This window comes from Cuculus canorus, chromosome 12 (genome assembly GCF_017976375.1).
Source record: "Cuculus canorus isolate bCucCan1 chromosome 12, bCucCan1.pri, whole genome shotgun sequence".
In the NCBI taxonomy this organism is placed as follows: domain Eukaryota; kingdom Metazoa; phylum Chordata; class Aves; order Cuculiformes; family Cuculidae; genus Cuculus; species Cuculus canorus.
This window is the reverse complement of record NC_071412.1, coordinates 5646371-5659438: the sequence shown is the minus strand read 5'-3', so window position 1 is coordinate 5659438 and position 13068 is coordinate 5646371. Positions and strand designations below refer to the sequence as shown.

The 13068-nt window shown below is 40.6% G+C and overlaps 1 protein-coding gene across 4 annotated transcripts in view; it reads right to left on the bottom strand.

The window, feature by feature from the left end:
• Positions 1-9696: 9696 nt before the first annotated feature.
• Positions 9697-13068, bottom strand: part of SPPL2A (signal peptide peptidase like 2A) — a 28649-nt gene continuing 25277 nt past the window's right edge. For 2 of the 4 annotated variants that reach the window (XM_054077369.1, XM_054077371.1), the window contains one exon: positions 9697-12321. In XM_054077369.1, the coding sequence (XP_053933344.1) occupies positions 12290-12321 (32 nt within the window). In that variant the 3' untranslated portion in view covers positions 9697-12289. The remainder of the gene's footprint in view (positions 12322-13068) is intronic. The other 2 variants (XM_054077368.1, XM_054077370.1) reach the window with 2 other exon arrangements.

Here is a 13068-nt window from a genome sequence, read left to right as displayed (position 1 = left end):
CTATGATTCTATTCTGTCCACAACTCCTGTTTTGCTGCACACGATTGATGGGGATTGATGGGTATCACTGCCTCGTTTTGCCCAGCCCTGGTAAAGGATGCTTGCTTTCTAAACCTCCAAAGCAAGTCTTTGAAAGTCTTATTTGCCAGCATTTTGGAGCGTGTCCAGAGAAGAGCAATGAAGCTGGTGAGGGGGCTGGAGAACAAGTCATACCAGGAGCAGATGAGGGACCTGGAGTTGTTTAGCCTTGAGAAGAGGAGGCTGAGAGGAGACCTCATTGTTCTCTACAACTACCTGAAAGGAGGTTGTAGAGAGGAGGGAGCTGGGCTCTTCTCCCAAGTGACAGGGGACAGGACAAGGGGGAATGGCCTCAAGCTGCACCAGGGAAGGTTCAGGCTGGATATGAGGAAGGAATTTTTCACAGAAAGGGTCATCGGGCACTGGCAGAGGCTGCCCAGGGAGGTGGTTGAGTCACCTTCCCTGGGGATGTTTAAAAGATGGGTAGATGAGGCGCTCAGGGACATGGTTTAGTAGCAGATAGAAATGGTTGGACTTGATCTAACAGGTCTTTTCCAACTTAGTGATTCTATGATAATGATACTTGCATAACGATATATTATTATACTTTCAAAGTATTCAATACAGAATATGCAGCCCTGGTGTCCACCAGAAATTCAATTTCCTCTTTCCTCAGCTTGATTTTAACCGGAGGTTCTGCAGAAAATTCCTCTGGTCTCCTTTAATCCTGTTCTACAGAGAAGAGGGGATTCAGAAGGATACCTTAACTCAAAAGAGGTCATTCCCACTTCCAATGCCCTTCCTTTTTACAGTAAGCACACTGATTTTCTCCTGGCTATACCCAGACTTTCTGTGGTAAGGGGCTCCAGCCTTGGCCCCTTCCCCTGTATCCTGCCTATATCCTCTTTTTCCACAAGTGTTCCCTTCTAGCACCATTATTAATCTCTTTTTTCCTCCCTATTTCTTTATGCCACTCATGCAACATACGATAACTTCCCCAAGTCTCGTGCCTCAGCTACTTGAAAACAATAGAGCCTCTGTTCCCTGAAAAACTCCTGATATCTGCTTTATGAATCATCAAACAACACTTGCATAAAGTAATAATACTTCTTGTATCATTACTGCAGGAGAAATCCCAAGCCTGTTCCCACATGGATTCCCATGTGCCAGTGCTGATTTTACTGTCAGTTTGCCTTTAAAAACCAGAACTAACGTTACTTGTCTCAGCAAATAAACATAGCATGCAAATATATAAACATGGTTAAAGGGAATGAGGAATTCCAAGTGAAATAAATATCTGTTAAACAAAAAGATACATTTTTCAGGTTAAGTGTATTGCCACCTGAAGTGTTTTCTGGGACAGCTTCCAGCCTGACTGGAAACGCGTGGTTCAGACCCCGAGAGCCTCCATCTCGCTGTAAAAAATTCCACCCTTGGCACTGGGCTGCACGGCTTCACGAGACTCTGGGGCTTGGATCTCCATTTCCCCATCAACAACGTGTCCCCTCGGCCGCCCACCAGTGTGCCAGGCTTTGGGAAGTCACAGGGAGCTGTGCCTCGAGAAAGTGACCCTGTGTTATCCACCACTTAAACTACATCACAAGGAACAGCGGGGTTGTTTGAGCTTTTTTTGCTGGCCATGGTCATGGATGGAAGTGTCACCACGAGCACTGTGTCAGTTTTGTAATGGCCTGAGCAGAACGGGAGGAAGGTTCATTTCGGAGACAGAAAGGAGGATGCATTTCTTCCACTTTAATCAACTCTCTTTCCAGTTTACATTAGGAACTGCCCAGGGCAGGAACCATGACTTCATTTGTCAGCAAAACTTGAGAATCAATATTGCTAATAAAAAGCCTCATCCATAATCCCCGCTACACATTTTAGTATTTATCTTTTGCAACTGTATCCTAGAATAAACTACATTTCTAAGGGAAGAAAAAATGATTAATTAAGTTTGGCTCAAATTATTGATGCTCTTTAAATATGAAAAATTAAGATTTCCTAGAAAAAACCTCCAAAATGTATGACTAATATTACTGTTACGCCATTAATTTTTATGAAGACATAGGGAGTTAGACAGCTCAGTGCTTCCTTTGCAATGAAAACCTGGTTCAAAAGTGAGTTAAATCTGGCTCAAAGGTCCTGGTACAATTTCTAGAATACTGTAGCCATACAAGAGTGGTAATTTTGTATAAACTCAACCAGAACATTCAAATCAATTTGAAAACTTTGATTTTCATTGTCAGACCTTATCATATGTCTGCGCCGCTGTGACAGTTCATTGAACCAGGTATCATCCGTCTCCCCTTCTGCAAAAAGCCAGCACGAACTCCACATAGTGTCAGGCTAGGCTGACAGATGTGCGAGTGTGTGCTCACACCTGAACCATCGGTTTGTTCAACACAGGGTGAGCACACTCAGAGCCCAAAACTGGTGCGCCTCGGCGTGACAGAAACACTCTTTAGAGTCTGGGGCTCCGTACCCCACTACATTTTCTAGTCCCACTCTGATCATTAGAACGAGATGATCAAAAATCAAACCAGGCTTACAAAAAAAGCAGCAGAATTAGCAGCTGCTCATTTAAACTGAATTGTAGAAAAAGCCTTTGCATTAGCAGCCATTCAGCAGGGCAAGTCTCACAGCAATTTCTGGGAGCTGAACCCACTTACGTAACCAATTGGTGAGAATTTGATAAGACCCACAGAACTGCGGGCATTCTGCTCCATTCTAGGCCACTGCTGTGGGGAGTTCCTCAGCTGCAGGGAATCTCGTAATGCTTGGTTTTAGTTAACTTCAGAAGAATTCGTTCTATCTTACATAGGTATGAAAAGTAGGTTCCTAGAACTCTTCATTTCCATAGAAATTAGGTGTTTCCAGGGAAAACTTGAATTATTTCTAAGTACAAGATCTCACAACTAATAAGCTAAATTCACTCTCTTCCAGCAGGAGATATTCCAAGCCTGTTCCCATCCGGATTCCCATGTGCCAGTGCTAATTCTTGGCTGAATTAGCAGAAACAGAAGGAGCAGGGGAAGCCCAGAGAGATTTTCTGGAGATGGTTCAAAAACTTTCCAAAGGAAAGCAGAGAAAATGGGGGATTTCTGATTCCTAACACTATAAAGCATTTCTGACAAACTACCATATTCCTGCTGCCTCCCTTCCTTTTTCCCTTTCTAATTAATTAATCTAAACCTCCTCACATCCCGCATGGAGTAATGAGCAATCTCTTCTATGACTAGGTCCTTCATCTCATCTCACATCAATGTTTGGGTGATACTGACTTGATTCTCATGGTTATCATGTTTGCCTCTAAGTTTAGTATTTGTAAATCCAAAGCTAGAATGAGTAAGGGAATTTGGAAAAAGTAGCGGGAGGCCAGCCTGGGCATGAGACTTCTCTGGTACAAGCTATTGCTTCAGGAGAACATGCCTGAGGTAAGGAATTTTCCATGCCTTTTTTTTTCCTGTTGATCCTGCAAAACTGCGAAGAGATTGACATCAAATTATTTGAGAGTTCAACTATTTGTGATAAGCTTAGATGGAGAGACAGCACATTGTTTCACTGGAACAGCTTGTGAAGAAAATGAAGGAAAAATGAGTCATCAACATCCTCTCTGCCTCGCTCGGTCTGGGGGAGCGTCAGCTCTCAGAGCGTTGTGAAGGGGGTGCAGGACACACCACCGTGCAACACATCCATGTGACCTGGGAGTGATGCCACGTGGCATAAGGAACATGACATCATTTGACCCTACATTAGTCATCCAAAAAGAGTGAATTCTTGTACATTCAGATGCTAAGTCTTGTTTTCATCACTATACCTCAGCCTTAGAAGGCCATGCAGTAGGATAAACATTTGCTACCTGTCACCCCAAGTGTTACCTTCCAACCCCACCAGCAGTCAGGTCAAAATTCCTCTGATATCTTCTTCCAAATCAACATCTGTTGGCTGTGAATTAAAAGGAAATATTTGGAGCATTATTTTATACCGTACTGCATTTAAGAACCTTTAACCTGAAGCAAGCTTTGTTATCTAAAGTAGAATATAACTGGTTTCAACAAAACTCCTTTGGCTATGTGGTTCCTGTATCTCATTTTTATATCTCAAAGCAAACTATCAGTCTGTCACTGGCATTTTATTGCGAGTGATTATTTGTTGTGTAATCACCACCAGAACTAGTAAATTTTGTGATGTCAGCTTTGATAGGTTTTACGCTGCATTAAACCAGCTGTAACTTGATTTCACTGCAATAAGTGCTAAAGGATTATAAGAAACCTCCCTAAGGAAGCCCTTATCTCAATATTGCAATGTCCAGTAGCCAGGATGAGGCTGCTCGATCGCTCGTTCACCCTCATGTAAATGAAATACTGACTCATGCAGGGAAAGAAAAAAATTAAAATACCGCTTTCCTCTTTATGGGAAATGAAAAGAGGAATCACCCTTGAATAAAAGTAATCTGGTTTTGACTTTTTTGACTTTTTTGGGTTTGACTTTCTAAAAAATTTGACCACAGATACGCTCTGCTGTTCTGCAGCTGTTCTTTTAAAGTTGTTGCAAATCCGTGCTGGAGTTCATATAGTTAAATCAGATTCAAATGCCAACTGATAAGGAGATCGAGTTAATATCCTACTCAAGGTCAAACAGATTCTCTGTAGAAACCATTTTTGTCCCTCACCTTCGGCAGAAAAGAGGTTTTATTGGTTCACTTCTCTTATTCTTTTCACAAGGGTGAACTCCCCCAAACCCTTTTTTATTTCTTTGCCACAGGTTTGCTTGTTTCTGATCTATCTTGGCGAATCAGCTGCCTAGCTATTGCTAAAGTGGTAACTCGCCCGTTCACATTCTGACTGCTACTCCTGAATGCTAAAGGTACGTATTTTTTCAACATGAAAACCTAAAATTTATCAAGTGAAACAAAAAAGTGTAGGATGGCACAAGTTACTGGGATCTACAAATCCTCTCCACTGTTTGTGAAGGGTTTTTCTAGTGCTGAAATTGCTGAGTTTCTGTGAAAATATTTTGCCCAATACCTCTCAGATAGTGCACCCAATAAGATTACAAACACGCAAGTTCTCAGCAATTCAAAACATGCTATTTCAAAATGGGATGAAGTAGAAACGGCTGATTGTTGTTAATCACAGCACTTAGGAAATCTAAGCAAAATGGAGACGGCTTGTTTCCATTGATGGTTAGGGAAAATAAAACTCAAAAAAAATGTCTAATTTCATGGTTTCTAAACTGTTTAGAAATGTTGGTTACTTTTTTTTATATGTGGTATGCTCAAGAGTTACATATCTTCATTGAAAAGGTCCTAAAATCTTGGTAATATTTTTGCACTATACCAACGTTTTTTCAAACCCAAAAAGTAGTCTGAGCACTGGGTTAGCTTTAACAGCTGAGAAGAGAAGGATTCCCTCAAAGGAAACAAGTGCCTGAGCTGTATGCTCAAGAAATAGGTCACAAAATGTAGGGTAAATTCAAGATATACCTGGAGGAAAATAATATACAAAAAGTTAATTTTGCATATTTAATAGTCAGAAAACAAATTATGCCCTGTAGCTGATTTAGACTCCACTCTGGCAAGCAACGTGTGTATCTGAAGTAACAAAACTGCTCGTGTATTAAAATAGGCAAAATAGCATAGACATCTTACTGTATGAAGTAATTCTAACAAGGGAACACAGAGGTAGCTTGCCTTTAGAGATGACAGCGCTGACTTGGTGTCACCTTAAGGCCACCTGTGCAGTCCAGCTCCCCTCAAACCATCAGACCCATCACAAAAGCACAAAGCTGTTCTCACTGCATTTTGCCTGTGAACTCCGGGGCTGGAGCAGCATTTCACTTATTAAGTCAGCCATTTACTTTGCAATGCAGATGCAGAGAAAGATAGGTGAGGCTTTGCAGTTTTTCAATGCTTTCCCATTTTCCTGGGACTGGCAAATCACCACCACCATCAGGAGAGGATTGCAGCATGGGCTTTCTGATGGCAGTGCAAAGGGCCCGGTGACCTAAAGCGCCAAGCACAGTGCAGAACCAGTCGCTCAAGTTTGGCTTTGCAGTATGACTTGTCACAGCCAAATTACGCAAATGAGATTGTGGGTTCTCCAGTTTTAGAATCGGCAGCTCATACTTCATATTAATACTTCATATTAATAGGAAGGGATATTTAAGTTAATGAGCTGATTGAGTCTAATTCTGAATGCGTGATTTTGCCTTGGACATGCTCTGTCAGTGTACAAAAAGATACATTACCCAACCCATCATCTAAAATATAACTTAAGCATATCCCGGATTTGGGAATATGATACATTACTTACCGCTCAGAAACAGGGTTTGAGAGTTCAACCAGCACAAAGTCTTGCAAGACACTGCCCAGAGTGTGCCTCCCAGTGTCTTCATGGACCCGTGTAAAACCTGCAGGTGCCAGGAAGCCTGGAAGGACATTTACAGTGTAGTGATGACCCTCTGCAAGATTTTATCACTGCCTGCCTTTAAAAAAATAACTAAACGGATTTTATGTCATTTTTGCTCCTTCTGAACTTTCTACCCTGTAAGTTCTATAGCATTTCAAAAGCTGTTCGCTGAAAATTGCTCCTGCTGCAATCTTTGGGCTCCCAAGTTCTTGGTTTTGAGTTTTGGTCTGTTAGCAGCTGAGCTGGTGCATAGTGAACCAGTGGTGAGGTGACCTTTGCATGGAGACGCTCCATGAGCAAGAGGCAGAGGTGCAGCATCTCCTTCTATGCCTGCCCAAACCAGCAGGGGAAAGTGGCAGCAGCCAAAGGAGCCGCTTCTCCGCAGCAGGCAACAGCAGAGCAGCGTGACAGTCTAAAATTGCTTTGCAAGAACAGGGCGGCAATCCAACCACTACCTGAATTTTAGGAATCGAGGACAGGTTCAAGGTATCCTAACTCTGTTCCTTGAATTTTTTATTTTACTTTTTAAATTCAGGGTATCTCATAATCAAAAGGTAAAATTTTAGGTCAGCCTCTACAGGACTGATCTTAATTGACCAACTTTAAATTCTTACTTGACAATGACCACGATGAAAGTGTCACTGATGTCCTGCAGAGGCTTGCTGTTCCATTTCTGAGAGAAGAAAGGTACCAATGGACGGGCATTTGCTCTTTTCTCCGTTGTTACTATCATGTAAATTTGCTTTTAAATTTTACTTCTAGAATCAGCTACCAGAGAAATACCTGTTTGCTAGTTTTCTGCAGTTAAGTTACCTCAAGTCCAGAAGGATGAAGCCATTTCCCCACCTTTTAAAAGTAACATTGACTAAAAGGACCCCACTTTTCTCATAGCTTTGATAGGGACACATTACAACAAAGCTTGATACTAAAGTAACTGAGTTAATGTCGAGCTTTTAAATATACCATTACCTGTTATACTTCCTTGTGTTCCCCAGTGGGTACAACACAGAAGTTACCTATTCTGGTAGCCTTTCTGCAATACACAGAGAGGGCCACAGCACGAGTGCATTTTGGCCTCTGACAGAACTGTAAAAAATTTCCTTTACTTTTTTTGTTTTTCAAATTTGAGCCAGCCTGTGGCGCCAACATTTGAATCATAGAATAGTTTGGGTTGGAAGGGACCTTAAAGATCTTCTAGTTCCAACCCCCCTGCGATAGTGCAACCCCTGAAAGTCAGCAGGACTGTAACACAGATAAGGATGTGCAGAAAATAAGCTTTGAAATTACTGTTACTGGTGTATTGAGCTGGTGGGTATGACAGCTGCATTTATTTTAAGAGTCCAAAAGATTGAAAATCCTCATAAATGCTGGTCTCCCCACTGGAACAGAGGCACATATTATTGGCCAAGAGAAAGCAATGTGCAAAGACACTTCAGAACATGCTGGTATTGCCCCAGATAAGAAAGAGGAGAAAAGAAAGGAGGCAAGCAGCTGCTGAGCAAGGAAAGGGAACAGAAAAATAGACAGCAAATACATGTGAGCACCTCCTAAGAAAAAGCTGAAAGGGGGCTCTTTGATCTAAACACTTTCTTGGTTAAAAGGCCTTTCAGCTGCAAGCAAAAAAAAACCCAAACCCTATTCTCAGCTATTTGATGCTATGTTCAAGGAAACCGGATCTTGTGCATTCTTTTTAAATAAGAGGAATTCCAGAGATACCTGAGCCTCCATCATCAGCTTCTCTCAAGAACACAAAACTTTGAACTTTGATCCCTCTCTTCTGACAAAAGGGGTAACAATCTGAGTTGCTCTCTTCCTGTCCTCAAAAACTAGAAAGATAAATCCTTCACACAGTAAAATGTGCTATATAGGCTGCTTGAAAATAAAACAGTGCTTCAGCATTACAAATCCAAAGGCAACTTTTAAATATACTTAATCTAACAGCTTAGTAGAAATTATTCCCAATGAAAATTAAACCCACGTCACAGTGATAAAAGTTTGAGTTTTTTCCATGAAGGAAAAAAAATTGCAGATTATTCATGCTGGAAAGTGAGCAGAAGAATGCCTTAATATTAGAGCAGCAGAGCTGGAATGCTCCTCTACAGACTGCCTAGTCTGACCTTGCCGCTCAGGCCAGGCTACCAGGCCTGCGTCCACTTGTATTTTGAGGATCTCCAGGGATGAAGACTCCGTAACCTCTCTGGACAGCCTGCTCCAGTGTTCGACAACACTCCCAGTGAAAAGGTTTTTCTTATGTCTAAATGGAATTGTATGGTAAAGATTGGGCCAATTTAAACAGGCGAACACTTGACAGCTATTACAGGTAACCCTCTTCCTTAGAGGAAAATGCCTCTCTTCTGCTTGCAACTTTAAAGCCTCCAAGATGTGACACTTCAGAAAAACCGCAAATGTACCAGCTATAACAACAGAATGCACGAGGAACAGATGGTAAAAACCAAGTTTGCTGATTGCAGCTGTGTCTGTTCTTCCCAACTCCTCTACTTTTAAAAATAAGTCAATTCAAAGAGCATTTTGGAGAGTTTTCTCCCAGTGAAGTACTCAATTACTGGGACTCAATGCTACAGGAGCCTCCCATGTACTAGCGGAAGAGGCTTAAAAAAACTTAAAGACATGTTAAATGCAAACACACTATCACAGGGTTCTGGGGATGGCTCAAGGATCACACAGCAAACATATTCAAGGTCAGTGATTTTTTTTTTTTCCCCTGCCAAGATTTCCAATCCATCCTGGGTTTCAAGACTGAAGCTAGGCTTTTTCTTGCCCTTCATGTCTAAGGTTAAGTACATTCAGCTGAACAACACCGCCGTGGCACCTCTTCCTAGGCTGAATGCAAGTAAACTTGTTGCCATCAAGAAGTTCACACGTGTTAGATTTCTAACTTGCTGTTTGTCAGGTACACGTTCACAGAACCCCAGGACTGGCAGCTGTGCAACAAGCTTTTGCCAAGTTACAGGAGCAGAATTGATGGAGCTCAATTCATAGACATCAGCTCTCCCTCAGGCCTTGCAGGAAAAAAGGTAAAAAAAAGCAATCCCCCAAGCCCACCACACAGGTATTTACAAACCAGGCAACTACGTATTTATGGGGGCATATCACTGATTTTTAATTTACTTGGAATTACGAAGCATTAACTGTTTTGTCGTGAACATTCATGGTAAGAACAAAGCAATTACTCAACCTTTTCTTTTTCCAAGTAACATTTATTAATAACATTCTTGAAGTGATAACTTAAGAGTCATAAAGGAAGGGGACTGTTGTCAGTAAACATACAATAAAAAAGTAGTAAGATTTTTATATTAAAGTATGGCTAAAAAGGCTTTTAACACAGTGTTTAGCCCAACCAAATTTAATATTAAAAACATTCAAATTCTCTAAAAGTGTTGCAATCAGTTCTATTGAACTTATAAAAAACTCACTTCAGTAGTCAATACTAACCTATTGTTTATATAAAATTTTAAACTCCATTCTTAATTCTTGTAAACAAAGCACCTAAGCATTTCAAAGGAAAAAAAAAGTTAGTTTACATCCCATTAAACTGCAGCACGTGTGTGTAAAACCTCAGGCATGATCAGGCACGGAGCACAATTCAACACAGAACAAGACAGAGTTTCCACAGCCAGCTGCTGAATACACTTACGTTGCCAAAGGTCTTCTTTGTTTACACTAATTCCATTACCATTTATAGCTGAAAATTTAATAAATCCTCAATGCAGAAGATTTCAAAGAGAAAAAGGAGTCATATAACATAGATTCTGACGCTTCTGAGGGCTTTGAGTAGTGTGTGACTTTGAATGAGCTATGACTTCTTTATCTCTTTGAGAAATTTTCAGAAACTTCTTCTCCATTATTTAACTTTGGCAGATACTGGGCTCAACAAAGACCATGAGGACACATCAGAAGACAACTTTTCAGTCTGCTGTTGGAACACGGAGGTATGCTGTAATTTATTATTAAGTGCCACTCAAATAAAAATTCAAGCTGGTGCCCAAGATCCCTGTATTCTGAGGCTGTCAGTTCCAGCTTAGGTCCAGAAAGGCAAGAGGGACAGCTACTAACACCTGAAAACTGTCTGTAATTTGTTTTCTTAGGCAAGTTGCAAACAAAATGGTTATCTTACCCGGATCAGTGAAAACAACCAGGACTCGGGCTGTAAGTCTGTCTGCTCCCGACTCTTGCCAACAAAAGTTTAAACCTGATATAAATTATGTAAAGCAGTGAATTTGCAGTGAGCCTTTGTTAACTGCCAATACGGATTTTCAATTGTCTTAATTAGCATACTTCCAAAGTAAATCTAGCTAAACTAGATCTAATCTGGCAAGACTTCCTGAGCCTACATGCCCCAAACTAACCGTAAATGTCTAGAGCTGACCTTCAGACTAACACTGAGGCACTTACGTGAGGCATTGCAGGAAAGCCAGCATTGCCACTGCCCAGCAGGTGCTTATTCGGTTGTTTTCTCTCAGGTTCTTGACCTTGTATTGATCATAGGAATGACATTCATTTAAAGAATAGGAAAAATGTTTTAATGACTACCTGACATTAGCACTAAGTGATCTCAGTGGTTTCCTGTTGTTGCCTTCGCCAATTTTCTTTGGTGTAAAGTGTTAGCATGACAGCTATACAAATTTTCTATGCCTAATCCCCCTCATTTTGCAGTTTCCTAAAAAAAAAAGAAAGTGTCAAACAAACTCAAACACTTCTAAATGCAAACTAATGATTTAAACTATTTCTTCTTCTCCAAGTCTTTAAAAGCTAAAACAAATGAAGATTAAACAAGTTAAAGACATGCACTGGCCTTAACTAAAAGGCACTACCAGCACTAATCAAATCTGTTGTTTTGCCTATCAGTTGCAATGAATTATCAAAAATTCTTGTTTTCTTTTTTTACAAAAAGTACAGCGTAGATGCAAAAGCCTAAAAAAAAAAAAAAAAAGAAAAAAAAATCGGTCTTGTTTCTTCCTATCCCTTTAATCTGACCCACAGCCAATGACAAACAGAGACCTATTCTCAATGGGCAGTAGAAGAACCAGGCCAGAGGTAAATTTTCACCCCACCCTTCCAAATAGCACTTCTCAAGCAAAAACTCTTCAGCTTTTCAGTCTCGTTTGTCAGGAGCTGCACCGAAGGTTCCAGGACCACCATGCAAGTACCTCCCCGCTTTTATGTTTCTGGAAATGGTTTGCGATATGTCTGATCCAGAGACTTGCATCAAAGCTTAACAGATTTCACAATTAAGGCGTGAAATTGTGGGCCAGAGGGCTCACAACCCCACCTGTATTTGCCCTGTCATTTATTTTATGACTTACAATGAACATACATGCTGTTTATTCCATTTCTTGCAGTAATGGAACTAAAGTTTTGTTCTTTAGTTGCTATCAATCTTTGCATTCAAAATCTGGAAAGAAATCCTATGACGGGTACTGGACTTTTTTTAATGAAACTTGACTAGTCTTAATCAAAATTATGAAAACATTTCATGCGTCAAACGGATATGGGCAGGAAACTTTTCACAAGAAAAATATACTGTATAAAAACACGTTTGGAAAATTGCATAGAAAATATCCTTTTATTTAAATTGAAATAAGGCACGGTTGTACTAGCTATGGTTTGGCTGTAAAAATGCAAGTCTATTTCGATTAGTTTTATGTTATTAACAATATTTCCCATAAAAATATAGGTGCAGGAGTAAAAAAACCCTTTTACACAGAGTAGGAAATGCTCTATTGCAAAACTTCACCAAATTTACTGTAATTAATTTGTAGAAAATTTGAATAACTATTCGAAAGCAGGATCCTATGTGTTATTGTCCTCCAAGCTGTTCACTGGCTGATGCTGTTTTGTCTTCATTTCCTGTATAATCCAGGTGTTCCATCATCTAGATGTAAAAACAAAAAAAAAAAGGAAATGCCTCTTCATGAAGAAATACTGCTTTTCCCCCAGTGGTCCAAAGTATTTGTTAGCTAAGAGAAATATAATTAAACGTGTTAGAGTGCATTTTAGCAGCATACAGGTAGGAAGCCCTCTATAGATGAGAAAAGTTTTCAAGCGAAATAATCAAAGGTCTCTTTGCTAATGCTTTCCACTACAAATGCATTCTCCAACCTCTACAACAAATGAAACTTATGACACAAAAGTGTCTCAATTATTAATGGGTATAAACTGGAGCGGGGCAGATTTAGACTGGACATTAAGGAGGAATTTCTTCACGCTGAGGGTGGTGAGGCTCTGGCCCAGGTTGCCCAGGGAAGCTGTGGCTGCCCCATCCCTGGAGGTGTTCCAGGCCAGCTTGGATGGGCCTTGGGCAGCCTGGGCTGGTGGGAGGTGTCCCTGCCCACAGCCCATGGGTTGGAACTGGATGGGCTTTAAGGTCCCTTCCGACCCAAACCATTCTATGATTAAATACAAAGCCCAACTGAGGTAAAGCACATTCTTCAGAGACACAGTTTGGAAACAGACACTAGGATCCTACCTAATATTTCCACGTACCAAGCAATAGCTTGAATAGAAAAGGCCTGTTCCCTCTTTTCTTGACAGTAAAAGCCGGCTATATTACAGTCAGTTTTTACTAACTGTATTGGCAACATTTCTTTGTAAATTTTCCTTTTATGTTAAAAAGAATAAA